This window comes from Periplaneta americana, chromosome 10 (assembly GCF_040183065.1).
Source record: "Periplaneta americana isolate PAMFEO1 chromosome 10, P.americana_PAMFEO1_priV1, whole genome shotgun sequence".
Lineage (NCBI taxonomy): Eukaryota > Metazoa > Arthropoda > Insecta > Blattodea > Blattidae > Periplaneta > Periplaneta americana.
Genome location: NC_091126.1, coordinates 164,601,461 through 164,621,392, shown reverse-complemented (window position 1 = coordinate 164,621,392; position 19,932 = coordinate 164,601,461). Strand labels below are relative to the sequence as shown.

The following is a 19,932-nucleotide window of genomic DNA, read 5'->3' as shown; positions in this document are numbered from 1 at the left end:
AAGGAATTATAATAATAATAATAATTATTATTATTATTATTATTATTATTATTATTATTATTAACTATCACATTACAAATGTTATAAAGAATTTAATATTATAATAATGATACTGATAATAATGTATGTAGAGTTTACCCTTCGAATCCCGGTCGGGGCAAATTACCTGGTTGAGGTTTTTCCGGGGTTTTCCCTCAACCCAATATGAGCAAATGCTGGGTAACTTTAGGTGCTGGACCCCGGACTCATTTCACCGGCATTATCACCTTCATATCATTCAGACGCTAAATAACCTAGGTGTTGATACAGCGTCGTAAAATAACCCAATAATAATAATAATAATAATAATAATAATAATAATAATAATAATAATAATATTGGGAGTGACACGTGGTACAGTATAACGGCGTTTTGTATTGGTTTTGAAGAGCCACTTAAAACTTTGCGGAAAATGAGATATTTAATGTTTCCTTCATACACAGAAACAAAAATATTTCCTCTCGTTACGAATGGAAGTTCGTTTCTTCACAATCGACATGGAATAACACGACTTCGATACAGACATTGTGAAGGTACAAGCACAGTCTACTATATACAGTCACGAAGCTTGAGTTTTGAGGGTGCTAGAAACAATAGACTGTTACAGTACTATTTTGCATTGCCTGTAATGAGGCGATATTAGCGATCCTAGTGGTGAGCAACTATCTAATGTTTGCATATTTACTACGTATTGAGCTTCGCGACTGTATATACTAGACTGTGGTACAAGCGTCACTGATACCGTCCTTCTTCTGTCATGCTACTGGTAGTGGACGGGGTTGAGGGAGGAAACATTACATCTTACAGTGCTCAATGCTCTCGCAACTCACGTTTGCATCACAACTCACTAAATGGACATGCCTGTACTAGAGTATGGAGATGGTCTAGGGACGGTTCCGGGTGGATTGGTATATATATAGACACACACACACATACACGTTACTATAGGCACGTTAACAGAAAACCACAATTTCAAGTCGCACAGAGTTTGTGTGCACTCGATGTGGGTCTCTGGCATCTTGTCAGCTCACTCGAGTTGTGTGGATATAAAGGGAAAAATTGAGACGGTGTCGGGTGGGGTTCCTGGGTAGCTCAGTTGGCAGAGCGCTGGTACGTTCAACCAGAGGTCCAGGGATCGATGCCCGGCCCCGGCACAATTTTTCCCTTGAACTTATTCAAGTCTGCTTCACAGGGGACTTTACCTGAAAAATTAGACTTGCTCAATATTATGATTCCCCCTCATAAGGCGACTTTTGCTAACATTTCTCAGTCAGTTTTCAGGTTTAGCTAGCCTTCTCGTCCTAAAAATTTGTACTATTTCCAGAATCACCTTCCAAATCGCCATGTTGCCTTTGAATGTTGGACATTAAAAGTTATTACCAGAATGTATAGAAGGTTCCTTTTCACCATAAAAAGATGTTTCAGTGAACCTTATATAAAATTAAATTAATCTGGTATAATCTAACAGTTTTCTTTTCTGCAGATATAGTAATTCTGTGCACTTTCACAGTCAACACTTAAAGAAACCACAGACATTCTATGTCCACACGCACAATTTTGTGCTCTTGAAGAATATATAATCAGTATAATGGCCATGCAACTAAGGGACATACAATAATTGTGATCAGAATATTCAGTTTTTCTTTATTACATGCTTAACAATCATCACGAACATTATAACATTCATGTAGAATGAAGATTTAGCCTCATACTTTAAATATATCACCATATAGTGAGTTTACAATAAAAAGTTGGCAAGTCTGCTTTCCTATGTAGTTAACACCTTTTCACAGTAAGCCCGCTATAACTCAATTTTGTCCAGAAATAAATGGACGTACAATATCTGTGTTTTAAACTATCGATATTTACATTTTTTCGTTATACAAAATGTAAAGAGAAAATGCGATGTTATAAGCCATTGATTTCGAAAGATTCAGAGAAACGCGCGTTTTCAGCATCTGATATTGAAAATTTGCTCTCAGACATTTTGTTTTTGTACAGCGATTTATCTTCAAATTATATGATCAGTTCTCTTCGTGTTCATTTTTTAGATTTAATTCATCTAATAATAAAGCACACGAGAAATTTCTTTTCTAAATATTACATACAAATTAAATTTAAAATTCCTGTTTACACGCCGCAGGTGTTGAAATTCTGCCCATTGCTGCTTCTTGGTAAGGGCACCGCATTCCATATATTGGCAACCATGCGTTATGTTCAGGAAGTGAAGCCATAACTTCATTTTGAAGCAGTTTCTTTATTGAGTATGTAAGGAAGGTTATGCCAGAAAAGTAATATTAGTGAAATACGAATTGAAAGTGTGCAATTCCAGTTTAAATCCTATAGTGAGACTACCGAAAATGCTTCATTACACATTTTTAGTGCGACATTTGTGAAAGGATTATACATATTAGTTCTAAAAATTTGGAGTTTCTTTCTGCGCTAAGAATAGGTGTTAATGAATTCGCGCAATAAATTATTTGATTTAACCGATTTTACATTAATAAAGCTTTGACTTGTCCTATTTTACGCACTTTTTTAAAGATACTGCATTAGTAGAAAATGTTCAAATTGTTATTTCAGTTACTGTAGAAGAGGGTAAAGTCGATCAAAATTTTGCAATTTTTTTATGATATTGAGGTTATGCAATGGAGCGAAGTTCCTCAGAAAATAGCATTTTGTCTTCATAGCCTTCACTTATGAAGGCACGTTACAAAAAGTGAATTACCATCTATCAAAAACTATTTTTTTTTTATTTTACTTGTGATCGAAGTTACCTGCTTAAATGGGGTAAAGTCGATCACCATTGAATTTTTAGTTTAAGATCGATTTTAAAATATTGCGGAGTAAAGTCGAGCACTGTTTATGTTTTTAAAAAACAAATTAAGTGTATTACTTATATTTTATTTGTTATAAGGGGTGTAAAAAACAATGTTAAATGTTACGTTTTATTTAACGACGCTCGCAACTGCAGAGGTTATATCAGCGTCGCCGGATGTGCCGGAATTTTGTCCCACAGGAGTTCTTTTACATGCCAGTAAATCTACTGACATGAGCCTGTCGCATTTAAGCACACTTAAATGCCATCGACCTGGCCCGGGATCGAACCCGCAACCTTGGGCATAGAAGGCCAGCGCTATACCAACTCGCCAACCAGGTCGACTGTAGAAAACAATAGTAATCTACAATATATGCCTATAGCATTATACAGTGTATCTTTTGTTACTGTGATTATACAATTCGATACAATTAGGTCTATAGGTCTCCACTGTACAAACGTGACTATGATTGATAACTTATAAAACATAAAAACACATTTTAATACTTCACATATCAACAAACAAAGATTTAAGAATTCAGAATTTACATTGAAATACCACACTTCAATTATAATCTAAAATGCAATTCAACATTGCTTAGGTTTATGTCGGATGTTATTTGAAATCTTCCCCTCCTCATGTCACTTCAGAAGCTACGTTGTTCCTATCGTCATGTACAAAGGGGTATACAAAATATGTTTCTTTGGCAGTGCTTCTCTTACGCAAGAAATTCACCATAATTTCGTCTTCCTCTTTCCCCACTATCCCATCAATATAAGCTATACTATGACACTTTTCTGTTAGTTGGAGATATTTCGGTGAATAATTTATTCTTCCTGCTGGTCCTATCTGCTTCGAGTAGGTCGATGGCATGATCGACTTAACTCTAGAAAGGTATAAGTTTTCTTAAAATAATAAGTTTCAATACTAATATTTACTAACTGCAAAACTATTATTTCAGGATACAATCTCAACGAAAAGTACTTACGTATACTTTCTGTCTCCTTTCACTGCTGACGATAATTTGGAGTTTGTAAGACTTTGTTTTCATTTAAGAGAAAAAGTTGAGAATAACAATTTTCACTTAAACGGTAATTACACTGTGCTCCCATTGTTGGCATGCGCAGGCTTTTTGTTGTCCCTCTCGCTTACATTTGCAAAGTCAGGCAATGAAGTCAGCATAACAAAATTTTAACAAGTAACTGAGAGAATATATAATTTTCAATAAAAATCTCAAATGATCGATTATACACCCACTGATTGATTTAACCCACTTCTACGGTACATATTTTATAATTTAACGCACGCGAATTATATATAAACGTCTCCAAAAGTACAAGTTCTCAGAGTTTATTCTCTTGTGACACGGGTTGTAAAGTGTTCAATAACATAGTCATTGTAGCTTTAAGTCACAGAAAAATCATGAAAACTGTTAACTGTACTTAAATTGATAAATTCAGTTCCTTTCTCTTCATTATTGTTGCCGCTGTTTTCTTTGTTCTTGCCACAGACTTTCTTTCATAACTCCTATTGTACCCATGAGTAATGCTTCAGCAGATTTCTTTTTCTCACCTTCTTTGATGACACCATTCTCAAGCAGGGGTGCTGGCGCAATAATGATACCATCGTCAATATGCTTTGAATGTTCAAGGCAGAATAACAATGCATTCTATTCTTAAATCAAATCTTAACAATCGTGTCAATTGAGTTGTTGAAGTGTTGAGTGTAGATACACAAGCAGTGATTAACATCTAAAACAGGCGACGAAAATGGATCAAATCTACTGTATTCTGCATTCCCAGTCAAGCATAGGCGGAGAGAGAACCATTTCCTTGGGGGAGGGGGACAAAGCAAAACAGTAGAATCCCCATATAACTGACTTATGAGAGACATCATTTACCTCCTCCCCTGTTGTAGCTTGACCGTGATACAGTATATCGGAATGTGATCATTTAATAAAGGTATTTTCGTGGGGGCATGTTTCTTACAGTGTTACATTCATGAATGCAACGGATTACATCAGCTTCTTGTCTATGCGGATGACGTGAATATGTTAGGAGAAAATCCACAAACGATTAGGGAAAATACGGGAATTTTACTTGAAGCAAGTAAAGAGATAGGGGAAACCTGTGTAAAACGGCCACCTTAATTTTAAGTGTTATAGATGCCTCAAACTAGCAAGCTGTCTCGTTCGCGCAGGCACATAGAGCACTTCTCCCCTACCACTGTCCGCCTACTGCTGTGCACTGTGGACTAGAACGGTACAGCTCAGTTCTAATAACAGTTGAGAAGGCTGCATAGGGAGGGTACATCTTGAATACATTGTCAAGAGGTCAACTTTTCAGATAATATGACTATACCTGGGTATCGGAGCCTAGGTGGGCCCCCTCCGTTAGCTGTACTACTTCCCCTATCCAGGCAGCTTCCTAGTTTGAGGCATCTGTACTTTACACAACTTTCGGTGTGCTCAAGAGTCTAAATTTAAAGGTGTGAGTTGTATATCATCCAAGGACAGTGATATGGCATTTTTTAAACTTTGAAAAAATATATATATTGTCGAAATTAAAATTTTTCAGAAGTGTAATATAATGGTCGTTTTACACTGGCATCTGTGTAAAACGGCCCAGTGTATATTATGCTAGAAAAAATATGATAGAAAACATATTCAGTTGAAAAATACATATAGTTACACGATATTATTTATTATTGTGAAAGTGGAACATGTTAATCTAATTAACTAAGGTCATATAATTCAAAAGAAAGCATTAATATGGTATCAATTATAACATGAATTAGGACATTTAAATTTAATAGTCTAGCGATACAAACCGCAGGTGAAATCATCGTCTGCTACAGGATCAAGTCCAGGAAACTCTTCATGAGCCCATTTCATGCACGACATACAGCGAGCCCATCTTTCACCACTAGCTGAAATGGAGTGGATATTTTCTTGATAAAATATGCATTCAGCATCATCCTCATCGTCTAAATTCCCTTCGCTACTTTTAATTTCAATGTTCTTAGTATTCTTCTTTTCCAAAATTATTTTATGATACATGTTTCTTTTTCTAACTATTTTCTTGAACCTGGCTGCTTCAGCTTTCTCTTTTAGTTTTTCAGCACATGGCATCTATATTCCTTTCTTCGACTCGCCGTCTCAGATTGGTTCTAGACAAATCATACATTTTGCTTGCCTTTGTAGTTCTCATTTTACTTTCCTGAACAGCTTTAATGGCTTCCCTCATATTTTCCCTGCTCCAAGAATTTCTATCAGTGTTCCTAATACGTCTGCTTATAGCCTAGTTGATACTGGAAAAGAAACCAAATTACTTGTAGAAGTTCTAGTGTTTCAATGTATTACGTCAGAGATATCAGAGTAAAACCATCAAGTACGGTGTAAAACGGCCACTGTGCATGGCCGTTTTACACCGAACACATGCATCTAAACAAACAAACTTATAGCATAACACCGCCATCTTGAAGTAGTTTCGAACACATGCATGTTGAACTTTATAACCTCTATTATATCAAGCAGTAGATAAGCATTTCACGTTATGTATATTATGTATGAAATTATATCAAATAATAAGTAGATACCTTAGATCAGAACCTCCAAAAACAGTTATCATATCGAAATAATCATAAATTGTGAAGACAGCCATCCACGACTTTACAGACCACTTTCAGAAGCAGTTCTGACGTAGTGCACTACATAATCGGCAATATGGCAATGCTGCTAAAGGTATGCTTACACATGGCCGTTTTACCCAGGTAGGGCGCTTTACACTGGTCTCCCCTAGGTTTGGAAGTAAATCCCGAAAACACAAAGTATATGATTATGTCTCGTGATGGGAATATTGTACGAAATGGAAATATACAAATTGGAAGTTTATCCTTTGAAGAGGTGGAAAAATTCAAATACCTGGGAGCAACAGTAACAAATATAAATGATACTCGGGAGGAAATTAAACACAGAATAAATATGGGAAATGCCTGTTATTATTCGGTTGAGAAGCTATTATCATCCAGTCTGCTGTCCAAAAATCTGAAAGTTAGAATTTATAAAACAGTTATATTACCGGTTCTTCTGTATGGTTGTGAAACTTGGACTCTCACTTTGAGAGAGGAACAGAGGTTAAGGGTGTTTGAAAATAAGGTTCTTAGGAAAATATTTGGGGCTAAAAGGGATGAAGTTACAGGAGAATGGAGAAAGTTACACAACACAGAACTGCACGCATTATTCTTCACCTGACATAATTAGGAACATTAAATCCAGACGTTTGAGATGGGCAGGATATGTAGCACGTATGGGCGAATCCAGAAATGCATATAGAGTGTTAGTTGGGAGGCCGGAGGGAAAAAGACCTTTGGGGAGACCAAGACGTAGATGGGAAGATAATATTAAGATGGATTTGAGGGAGGTGGAATATGATGATAGAGACTGGATTGATCTTGCTCAGGATAGGGACCAACGGCGGGCTTATGTGAGGGCGGCAATGAACCTCCGAGTTCCTTAAAAGCCAGTAAGTAAGTAAGTAAGTTACATCCGTATCCGCGATGTTTCGAACCGAGTTGTATAGGCCTTGAACTGTAGGTCTACTACAAATTATAATAGGGCATAACTTAAAACAATCTCCCTCTTTTTCTCTCTCATACAGAAACACATGCATACGTCAATAAAACTACGTAACAGTACTAACAGAAACGTTTTTATATGAAGCTTACTTTCCGAAGATATCGTATGAAATGTAAATTCTAATTATTTTATTTAATCTCATCTTCAAGTTTACATATTATACTGGGATCACTTTTCAATTTTTTTGCATTGTTGTGCAGTATGTTATTCATATTTCTCCAAGTGGTGGCCTGAACACCTGCAGACTTCTAACACATTAGTACAGGCTGTTACAAAAGAAAAATTACAGTGCTTCCATTCCTCATATGAGGTATAGGAATTCTAATACATTCAGAAATTTAAAATAAATGCAGTATTATAGTCCAGACACATGATCTGAAGACATTAATTCATCAATTTAAGCACAGAAACTTAATCATAAACAAAAACGAAAAATATATTTTGAATTCAATAGAATAGAAAAAAAATGAGGTCAGAAAAGTTTGGGGGGGGGGGGCAATGCACCCCATAACTCCGCCTATGCGGTCAAGTTAGCATTTTTTTCGTGTCTCGTGTAATTTCACCGTACATCTTGCCTTTTCTTGTGCTTATTTATTATCTATATACACACAAACATATAATTTATATGTCTCGGCATGTGGTTAGAAAATGCCTAATAGAGGAAGTGGTGGTAATATGGAACTCCATTTTGTTTTTCTGTATTTGCAGTTTGCCTTTGAAAGCTTTTTGAATTATTTTAATGTCACTTGAAAGCTGATTTACATAGTTCTTATATACAGTTCTGCTACTTACCAAAAAAAATAAGTACTTCGAGAAAATTGTATTTTATTTAAGTCTGTCAACTAACGAGGTATTGAATTTGTGTGGGTAATATGGAACCCCTCTAGCAAAATGCAAACAATCTTACAACACTGCCTGATACAATACACAAACAACATAACTGCAGTAGGCTAAACACAAATTAAGAAAAAAAAATGCACATTTTGAGTCATTATATAATAGCAGCCTCTGCAACAATGTAAAAACCTTTTGAGTTTCTTTCACTTACAATAGTCACAAACATAATTTACCCCCTCACAACCCGCACACTCTGTGTGGTACCACATTTCACACATCTGACACTGAACCGACAGTTCACCCCGAGTGTCCTGTGAAAATTTAGCTCCACAGAAGGAACATTCAGCATCTGCTTGTCGTGGCGATGGTTCTCCAGGTGCGATGGTAAGTTCTGAAATATCAGAAGTAACTGACATCTGATCGGAAGAGTCTTCTGAGTCATCAGATTCATTTTTTCTGGATCTTGCTGCAAGTGAATTTTTACCACCGTGAGTGAATTCTGCCTCGTTTAGATTGTCCTCTTTTGTTGATGACTGTTCTGCTCTTCTTCAGACTTGACCCTGAAGTGGAAGGCATATTTAACTGTTTTTGTAAGGACTCTGAATGTCCATTCTTATAAGGAGAGCCTGTAATATGTGCTGCAGTTGAGGCTTTATGCCCTCTGCCAGATGTTTTTTTCTTCGGTGCCGGTGCAGGACTGATGTCTTCCGGTGTCACAAATGTAGAACTTTGGTCAATTTTCTCTGGAGTGCTAGACAAATTTACATGATCTAAATCAGAAACTCCCACAATTTTGTTTTCTGTGGCATCAGAACCATGTTCAGAGAATGCAGATTCCCTACTCCCATTTCCAGAAGCATTGAAGTCCACATCACTGAAAATGCCTCTGTTTAAAGGGTAGATCCCGGTAGCACGAAATCCATTCAGAGCTATCTCACCAGTCTGAATCTTAAGATAAGCTCGGCCAAAAACTTCATATTGAAATTTTTGTCAGTTTATGTAACGGCCTTTGCAATGCGAAGCAAAACATAATATAGCAGATAAAAAAAACAATCCCTCGTCTATGAAATACAGCAATTATTAAGGTAAAAGGATGCATATATAACCTGTAACGTTATGCAGTACACATACCTGCAAAACTATTGAAATGCACTGTAATTGAAAAAATATTCTCACAAACACACTGCTTCACTCACGGTGCTGGGAACGCTACTGAGCTGTAGGTGCATAGTATACAAGCAATAGAAATGTCAACCACCAGATGTCTATACTTTGCAGAGACAGCAGCTACGGGTTCCATAATAAATGCAGGTTCCATATTACCACCACTTCCTCTACTAATGAAAGATGTGTCTTTAAGTTCATTCTTTAGGTAGCTGAAATGCTAAGCCTAATGATGATGAAGTAGGCGCAAGTACGTGCAAGTTGGACATGGGAGACAGCAGTAGTTCGTCACTCGCTGGTACAGATGCCTCAAACTAGCAAGCTGTCTCGTTCTCGCAGGTGCATAGAGCACTTCTCCCCTACCACTGTCCGCCTACTGCTGTGCACTGTGGACTAGAACGGTACAGCTCAGTTCTAATAACAGTTGAGAAGGCTGCATAGGGAGGGTACATCTTGAATACATCGTCAAGAGGTCAACTTTTCAGATAATATGACTATACCTGGGTATCGGAGCCTAGGTGGGCCCCCTCCGTTAGCTCTACTACTTCCCCTCTCCAGGCAGCTTCCTAGTTTGAGGCATCTGTACGCGCGCTACTGATATAGGTCTCGCAAGCAGGGAATACCGACGGAAGGAATGCGAATGAAACAATGCGATAAGGAAGAGCGGGCGATAGGAAAGGTCACGAGATAGCTTGAATGATATTCAAGAGTACAGTCGGAAGAGAGATGACATCGATAGAATCAGTCTTGCGTTCTGATAGTTACATTGCGACTTTAGTTTATTTCATTGCATGTTAATACTTGTCTTGTATCGCACGGTATTATTTCATTCGTAAACATATGTTGCGCGTTTAATTAGCTTCGAACTATCATGTCGGAAGTGTTATAAGAACCTGTTGGATTTGAGAAAGCATTCATTGTTGATATGTGGTACGAAATAGATAATGAAATCCCATTGTTGAAAGAAGCGCAATCCAACACCAAAGCATTAAAATAGAAAGAATATTTTATCAGTAATAATCCTCAGCCAAGTTAATAAAAGAGGAAGGAGTATTGGCAATAAAAGTCCCAAGACTGTAGATTCACATAAGACCCATCCCACTACACAGTCGTCTGAGAGTCGGTTTTGGAACCATTTTGAATTTTGTGTTATTGACAGCTGATTTTTAACACACTTTTATAAGAGTGTAAAATCGGACAAGTCAGTGAATTTTGACTTAACTTTCTTTACACACACGCTTCTGAATTTCATTATGTCTGGAAATGCACAGTTCCATATCTAACTTAAACATAAAAATGTGACGTAGCCAACAAAGCTACAACGTTATTAATAACCTAGTTCAGCCAATCTGCTGACATAACCGACTTTACACATGCATTCTTGATTTGATTTCTTTCAGTTGGAACGCTATCGAAAGTGTGGTTTAGAGTATTCGTTCTACCTTTTTCACTATGAATTCATCTTCTAATCAGTCATCATCATTCTCTTCTCCATCCCATCCACATTCCCCTCTCTTCCTCACCCTGCCCCACACTCATCTCCTTCTCCAGCCCCTGCCCATTCCCCTCTGTTCCCTCACCCTACTCCGCAATCATCTCCTTCCCCTGCCCATTCCCCTCTGTTCCCTCACCATGCTCCCCACTCATCTCCATCCCCTGCCCATTCCCCTCTGTTCCCTCATCGTGCTCCGCACTCAACCCCTTCTCCATCCCCTGCCAATTCCCCTCTGTCCCCTCATCCTGCCCCGCACTCATCTCCTTCTCCAGCCCCTACCCATTCCTCTCTGTCCCCTCATCCTGCCCCACACTCATCTCCTTCTCCAGCCCCTGCCCATTCCCCTCTGTCCCCTCATCCTGCCACACACTCATCTCCTTCTCCAGCCCCTGCCCATTCCCCTCTGTTCCCTCACCCTGCTCCGCAATCATCTCCTTCCCCTGCCCATTCCCCTCTGTTCCCTCATCCTGCTCCGCACTCAACCACTTCTCCATCCCCTGCCCATTCCCCTCTGTCCCCTCATCCTGCCCCACACTCATCTCCTTCTCCAGCCCCTGCCCATTCCCCTCTGTTCCCTCATCCTGCCCCACACTCATCTCCTTCTCCAGCCCCTGCCCATTCCCCTCTGTCCCCTCATCCTGCCCCACACTCATCTCCTTCTCCAGCCCCTGCCCATTCCCCTCTGTTCCCTCATCCTGCCCCACACTCATCTCCTTCTCCAGCCCCTGCCCATTCCCCTCTGTTCCCTCACCCTGCTCCGCAATCATCTCCTTCCCCTGCCCATTCCCCTCTGTTCCCTCATCCTGCTCCGCACTCAAACCCTTCTCCATCCCCTGCCCATTCCCCTCTGTTCCCTCATCCTGCTCCGCACTCAACCCCTTCTCCATCCCCTGCCCATTCCCCTCTGTCCCCTCAACCTGCCCCACACTCATCTCCTCCAGCCCCTGCTCATTCCCCTCTGTCCCCTCATCCTACCCCACACTCATCTCCTTCTCCAGCCCCTACCCATTCCCCTCTGTCCCCTCATCCTGCCTCACACTCATCTCCTTCTCCAGCCCCTGCCCATTCCCCTCTGTTCCCTCACCCTGCTCCGCAATCATCTCCTTCCCCTGCCCATTCCCCTCTGTTCCCTCATCCTGCTCCGCACTCAACCCCTTCTCCATCCCCTGCCCATTCCCCTCTGTTCCCTCATCCTGCTCCGCACTCAACCCCTTCTCCATCCCCTGCCCATTCCCCTCTGTCCCCTCAACCTGCCCCACACTCATCTCCTCCAGCCCCTGCTCATTCCCCTCTGTCCCCTCATCCTGCCCCACACTCATCTCCTTCTCCAGCCCCTACCCATTCCCCTCTGTCCCCTCATCCTGCCTCACACTCATCTCCTTCTCCAGCCCCTGCCCATTCCCCTCTGTCCCCTCATCCTGCCCCACACTCATCTCCTTCTCCAGCCCCTGCCCATTCCCCTCTGTTCCCTCACCCTGCTCCGCAATCATCTCCTTCCCCTGCCCATTCCCCTCTGTTCCCTCATCCTGCTCCGCAATCATCTCCTTCCCCTGCCCATTCCCCTCTGTTCCCTCATCCTGCTCCGCACTCAAACCCTTCTCCATCCCCTGCCCATTCCCCTCTGTTCCCTCATCCTGCTCCGCACTCAAACCCTTCTCCATCCCCTGCCCATTCCCCTCTGTTCCCTCATCCTGCTCCGCACTCAAACCCTTCTCCATCCCCTGCCCATTCCCCTCTGTTCCCTCATCCTGCTCCGCACTCAAACCCTTCTCCATCCCCTGCCCATTCCCCTCTGTCCCCTCAACCTGCCCCACACTCATCTCCTCCAGCCCCTGCTCATTCCCCTCTGTCCCCTCATCCTGCCCCACACTCATCTCCTTCTCCAGCCCCTGCCCATTCCCCTCTGTTCCCTCACCCTGCTCCGCAATCATCTCCTTCCCCTGCCCATTCCCCTCTGTTCCCTCATCCTGCCCCACACTCATCTCCTTCTCCAGCCCCTGCCCATTCCCCTCTGTCCCCTCATCCTGCCCCACACTCATCTCCTTCTCCAGCCCCTGCTCATTCCCCTCTGTCCCCTCATCCTGCCCCACACTCATCTCCTTCTCCAGCCCCTGCCCATTCCCCTCTGTTCCCTCACCCTGCTCCGCAATCATCTCCTTCCCCTGCCCATTCCCCTCTGTTCCCTCATCCTGCTCCGCGCTCAACCCCTTCTCCATCCCCTGCCCATTCCCCTCTGTTCCCTCATCCTGCTCCGCACTCAACCCCTTCTCCATCCCCTGCCCATTCCCCTCTGTCCCCTCATCCTGCCCCACACTCATCTCCTTCTCCAGCCCCTGCCCATTCCTCTCTGTCCCCTCATCCTGCCCCACACTCATGTCCTCCATCCCCTGCCCATTCCCCTCTGTTTCCTCCTCCTGCCCCGCACTTAACCCCTCCTTCATCCCCTGTCCATTCCCCTCTGTCCCCTCATCCTGCCCCACACTCATCCTGTTCTCCATCCCCTGAATATTCCTCTCTGTCCCCTCATCCTGCCTCACACTCATCCTCTTAATCCTTTGCCTATTCGCCTCATTCTGCCCAACACTCTTCCTCTTCTCCATCCCCTGCTTCCCCTCTGTCCTCTCATCCTGCCTTACACTCATCCTCTTCTTCACATTCTGCTCATAACCCCTAATCTTCCTCTTGTCCACCCTCTCTGTATTCCACTTTAACCCCGTCTTCTTCTTCTTCTTCTTCCTCCTCCTAGAGAGGACATAATTCTGAGAATTGTTATATTACTCCTGATGTCTGGAGTGGAATTAATGTATATTTATGGATATTTTTTCAGGCACTGTTCTGCCTTTTCAGTCAAAATATGATTACCCACTCATACAATGACAGGTCTGCTAATATCTAAAGCAGGCCTGCACAAATTTAAATTTTCCTTCATTAAGATGCCTTTGCCCACGAAAAAAATATTTTTAAAATATATGGTTAGATTCCGCATTGGAAGTACAAATAAACACATATTTTTTACTGGTGCACCGTTGATATGAAAGTATTGAAAATATCAAATAAAGAAAATAATTAGTACCCGCGTGAACTAACCAGCTGATGGTGAGGCGGGAGCTAGCCGAGGCAAGCAAGGCCAGGAGACTTAAACACGTGATGTTCTGTCTAGTAGAGCATAGCTGGGCTAGCTTTATCACAGGAGTAAAATGACGCCCAACGCTCGCTTATCTTCATCTCTCGGCTAGTGCGTGCGGTACTGCACTGTTCAAGTCCAGGCGTGTGAAAATAGTTTATTTAATACCCTCAAAACTTATTGCCGAGCCACTAAGCAAACAATGCCGAATCCCTCTTAATAATGCAAGGCTTTTTCTCAATATTTTTTACATTTTTACAAATGGGCAAAAATCCTAAAAGTAAGTACTCCTAAATAGTTAACAGATTCCTCTTCTCCCTCCTCTTCATTTTCTCTCCCTTACCCGTCTTCCTTTTCCTCTACATCATCTTCATCATCACCATCATATCAACAGTGTGTAGCATTCGCACTGCCCTCATACGATCTTCTATGTCATCATCTCGTGGTAAACATGCTGTCGTAAGTTGAAAACAGTTTGTAATCAAGAGAGACTGGTCACAGACAAGTTCACTTGTCTCCTATACTTTTGGAGTACCAGTCAGAATTAAATGAATTTCTCAGGTGAGTAGTTTTCTTGTTTGCACCCATAGTTTTGTATCACACCTCGTAGGTTGGAATTCATATATTAATGGTGTGTAGATATACACAATCCACAGTGATTTTCCCAGGGTCACTTAGTACATTGAGTCTCAAGTTGTTTCATAGGATTTTTAAAATGTAAATTGCTCAGTGTTGGGCGAGTAAATTATCTGTAGCTACTTCACATTTAACTTGCATATAAAATATGTAATGTAAAGAACAATTTTATACATCATGATGTAATAAACTACTATTTAATTGATTTTGAAGATTTAAACATTAAATCACATTATAATTTTTATTTCAAGTTCATATTTTAATGTTTTTACATATAAAATATTCAATGCAAATATGTAATTCAGTCATGTTTCACAATTGAGGACCATTTTTCCAAAACTTGCTTTATGCAAAATTATAATTTTTCAGGAAATGAAAATAACTAATTGGAGGGAGAGAGGGGGAGGGGGGGAGAGAGAGAGAGTATGTGCGTGCGTGCGCGCGCGTGTGTGTGTGTGTGTGTGTGTGTGTGTGTGTGTGTGCGCGTGCCTATCCACTTCACTTTGTGTAATTCGGGTTCTGCATACTGCTGATAGATGGCAGGACTGTGACCCATTTTCAAGTTGCACACCACTTCGGCGAGCCACGTTATGCATGATGTGTATCTGTGAAGAGTTATGTCGTGTATCAGGGTGAGTGTATGTGTAAGTGTAGTGTAAGGAATGGGTGAGGATGATGATGGTGAGGAAGGGAGAAGGGGAAACCCTGTGCTGGCATGTAGTCTACTCCTGTCGAATAGCACCAAGGGGACCGCCAGGCTTAACGTCCTCATCTAATCACTGTCAACAATGACATATGCCTTCTCTTCATATGCACTGCAGAGAGATTTGGGATTTAACCCAGGCTTATTGGTACACAATCTAGTTATTAGAAGTTGTGCACCGCCATCTCTCCTAGTTCCGAGATAGAAATTTTACATGAAAATTTCTGACCCCGCTGGGAATCGAACCCTGGCCGGCTAGTCTGGAGGCAGACGTGCTACTGACACGTTGAAGTCGAAGTAAGGTTTTGTTAGACCTTTAAATGAAAGATTTTAATTAATTGATTAACTAGCGGACTTACTCGTGTTAATTATGTAAGATTTGTGCAGCTTACAGCCGTTTCAGTGCTTCACGCACCATCCTCAGAGCCTACTAGATCTCGGCGTCATCTCGAACTTCTCTGCCTGTTATGTGGGTGTGTTTGATTGTTGAAAGGTGTTGAAGAGTGGAGTCAAATAGTGTGTGTGTGTACTGAAATTGATCTGTGTGTTGAGAATTTGATTGGAGAGTGTTTTAGTGTGTTTGTATATTTCGTATTGTTCTAGTGTGTTGAGTTTTTGGTTCTTGGGTTGTATGTGTAGGATTTCCATGTCCTCATTTATGTTATTGTATGTATGGTTAGCATTGGTTATATGATCGGCGTATGTAGATGTATTGTGTCCTCTGGTTATTGCTTTAATGTGTTCTTTGTAGCGTGTTTGGAATGATCTGCCTGTCTGTCCTATGTAGAACTTATCGCAACTATTACATGTGAGTTTGTATACACCTGTATGGTCTTATTTATTTGTTTGTGTTTTTTGTGTGTTGAGATGTCTTTGTAGTGTGTTTTCTGTTCTGTATGTTATGTTGTATTTCTGCTTTCTGAATGAAGATGCGATCTTATGTGTGCTTTTGTTTTCATATGTTAGTGTGATGTATTTCTTGTGTTCTTTTTGTGTGTTTTTTTTTTTTTTTTTTTTTTTTTAAGTTTTTGTTTTGTCTTTCTTGTGAGGTTGTCTATTATGTTTGGATTGTATCCGTTTTCTTATGCTATGTATTTGATTGTGTTCACTTCTTCATTGTAGTATTGTTGGCTCATGGGTATGTTGAGTAATCTGTGTACCATTGTCCTGAATGCAGCATGTTTGTGTTGTATGAGGTGGTTAGATGTGTTGTGTATGTGTGTGGTGGTGGTGGTTGGTTTTCTGTATATTTTGTAGGTGTGTTTGTTGTCAGTTTTTGTTATGGTGATGTCTAGGAAATTTATAGAGTTGTTGTTTTTAAGTTCTAGTGTGTATTGAAGTTTTGGGTGTAATTTGTTTATGTATTGGTGTAGTTTGTGTACTTGTCTTTTGTTTCCTGTGTATAGTATGAGTATGTTGTCTACGTATCTGTGCCAGTATATTATGTTGCCTGCATATTTGTTGTGTTCATTGTTGGGTGTGTATGTTTGTTCTATGTTGTGTAAAAATATCTCTGCTAGTATGCTGCATATGGGTGATCCCAAGTGTTAAAAGTCGTGTACGCAAGATTCAGAAAGATTTTGTTGCTGGTTTTGTTGAATTGCTCTTCTGCATTGACGAGTTTATGTCAAAAAGAAAAACAGAAATCACTGTCATCACTTAGTCTTAACCTATATTCTTATTTTGCCAACCAACAGGTAGCAGCTCCTATACTGGAGAACATATATTCTACATGGACAAGTGCAGTTGAGAAAAGTCAGTTACGGCTGGAATTTTATGGAGATATGTATAAACAAGACAAAGAACAAGACATCCATTGTCTTGATGACATTTTCAAGAAGACTCCTGCAATGAGAGATGCGACCCTTAGTGCTGTGAAGGCCAACATGTCACGGATATTAGACAAGTAAGTGCTCTTTGCATTAGAGTAAAACATTTCCCATACACAGGATATTCGTGTGTCCTGACTTACCTGGGGAACACATTAATAATAGAAGTCACTGAACATGGTGGAGGAGCTGCTGTTCAATTCCGGATCTCCAGCCCAGATTAGGATGTCACTGTTTGTGTAGCGTAGTCAGTGTAGTTATAACTAGGGAGCGGATTTTTATGTGCTAAAAATTTAAATATATTTATTGATTAAAGTTCTCGTTAACACTTTGTTAAAAACATAAAATTTACACTGTCACACGTTAAAAGTGTTAAAATTGTTTAAAAAGGTATTTACCTTCGACAGACGGCCCGTTTCGACGCTATTTAAATAGCGTCATAAATAGCGTCGAAACGGGCCGTCTGTCGAAGGTAAATACCTTTTTAAACAATTTTAACACTTTTAACGTGTGACAGTGTTTATTTTATAAATATATTTATTTTTATGTGCTAAAAAGTACAAAAATATTTACTAAAAATAAAAGAATATTTTTTTTGTAAATATGACAAAAATACCTTACATAACTTGGAAAAAAAAAACTGTTACTAGGTACTCACCAACCGCACTTGAGTGCTAGTAGTTGGCCGAGAATTGCAGTGAACAACAAAGGTCATCTCCAAATTCTCCATCACAAATGCATGCCGATTATCTCTGAATGACGACTTATACTGTGAAAACGATCTTTCCACATCACAGGACGTCAGATGTGCATATTTAAAAAGAGGAATGTCACAAACACAAACATCGTCAGTTTCACCCTACAGGCACACCCTCCAATACATGAGCAACTTTACACATTTTTTTTTATATCCACTGTTTTTCCCAAACACATTCTGGAATTTGTCTCTTAGTGCTTGTACTTCTGAACCTGGTAGCGAGTCTAGTTTAATTTCCACTGCACGCACCTCCCTGTTTCAGACAACAGGTTTTTGGATGTTTCGAGTTTTTTTTATGGTGTCACACAAAAAGCTTAGATTTCCTAATAGGAAAGCCAAATCGTTTTTTAAATGACCATCTTTCAGTATATCTTGAAGGATATCGATTGATGAAGCCCGATAACAGGGAATCACAACAAGACGTGTTGCCTTACTTGATGGACATGAACGAGAGGCGAGAGATTTGTTTAAATTAAATAAAGTTCATACCCGAGCTCTTATCTGTTGTGTTTCACAAACAAAGCGTGGAATGAAATCATCTTCAGCAACAATAAACATTCCTAATTATGTGTTGCAAGATCTCTCCTTCTTGTCCATGTTAATTTATTCTCTAATAATAACATTGATATGCTGCCTAGCAGTTCTCAGAACTTGAGGCGATACTATTACAAAAATGGATCACGGATACACCACACAGCGCTTAGAAACACAAAGAAACCAAGAATTCTTAAAAAGATAACGTACTTCTGAGTGACATAATTGATTTAGTTTTAAAATGTTTAAATTTCTTGTAAAAAAATTATTTAAGTAAAAAAACTCCAAGATTTATGTGTTTATAATAGATTTCCTGAAAATAGGCCTAAGTATTTACATAATTTTTTTGTGAAAATATGTGTTTTTATGTTAAATAAAATTCGGGTTTTAAACTTGAAACTTCATGTTCGGAATTTTTAACTTTGTTAATCGTGTTTTATCACACAAAAATAATATTTAATTACATAGAAATCCGCTCCTTAGTTATAACGGTTACAGAATTAGAAAGCATATGGCCTAAGCCAATAGAGTGCTAGCAGCAGTTCATTGTTGACTCATGGAGCAGCCTAAGCGAAAGACAGAGACAACAGGTACATGTGGGACAAAGACAGAAAATCCGCTGCAACAGATGGAATGGGTGACCTGTTTCAACATTGTGTGTGATGTTTAAATACTATTACTTTTGTCATTTTTATCCCACTCATTATTTCTTCGCTTCAAAATTCAGTAAATCTTGCAGTCACTAACTTGCGAAATGTAGTGACAGATATGTAGAAATTTAGTATACTTTGTTAACCTGAGAGAAGGCGCATAAGTGTTATAACATGAGGAGGCACATGCGGTCAAAAAGACCACACTACTCAAAATACGTTATTAAGCTCAACTTACTGTTTTTTGCTTGAGCACTTTGTCTCGTGATATTAGTTTTATTTTAAACACAAAATATTTTTAAAAATACAACCTTGGAACATTTTATTACATTTTCGCATTACAGTTTTTCTGTTTCAAAAGTTAATTACAGTATTTATTTTTTCTTTAATGCTACAGTATAGTCTAAATTGCAGAAACACAATGGTTGAATTAAATCTCTAATACAAATGTAGAAAAATTGTCATAATAATAATAATAATAATAATAATAATAATAATAATAATAATAGTTTTATTTTCCCTGGCAGAGTTAAGGCCATCAGGGCTTCTCTTCCACTCAACCAGGATCAAATTACATACAGAAAAATGCATACTGGTATGCAAATATTAACTTAAAAATAATAATAAACATAATTAAGTAAAAAAAGAGAGATTGAATACATATACACAATCAGTATTAACTTTAAAATAACAATAACAAAAAAATGTA

At 39.7% G+C, this 19,932-nt stretch overlaps 1 protein-coding gene across 1 annotated transcript in view; it reads left to right on the top strand.

The window, feature by feature from the left end:
* peng (Pumilio and CPL domain-containing protein penguin) overlaps window positions 1-19,932 on the top strand; it is a 145,662-nt gene that overhangs the window by 61,584 nt on the left and 64,146 nt on the right. The window contains exon 5 of the mRNA XM_069838357.1: window positions 17,151-17,359. Coding sequence (XP_069694458.1) covers window positions 17,151-17,359 — 209 coding nt within the window. The remainder of the gene's footprint in view (window positions 1-17,150; window positions 17,360-19,932) is intronic.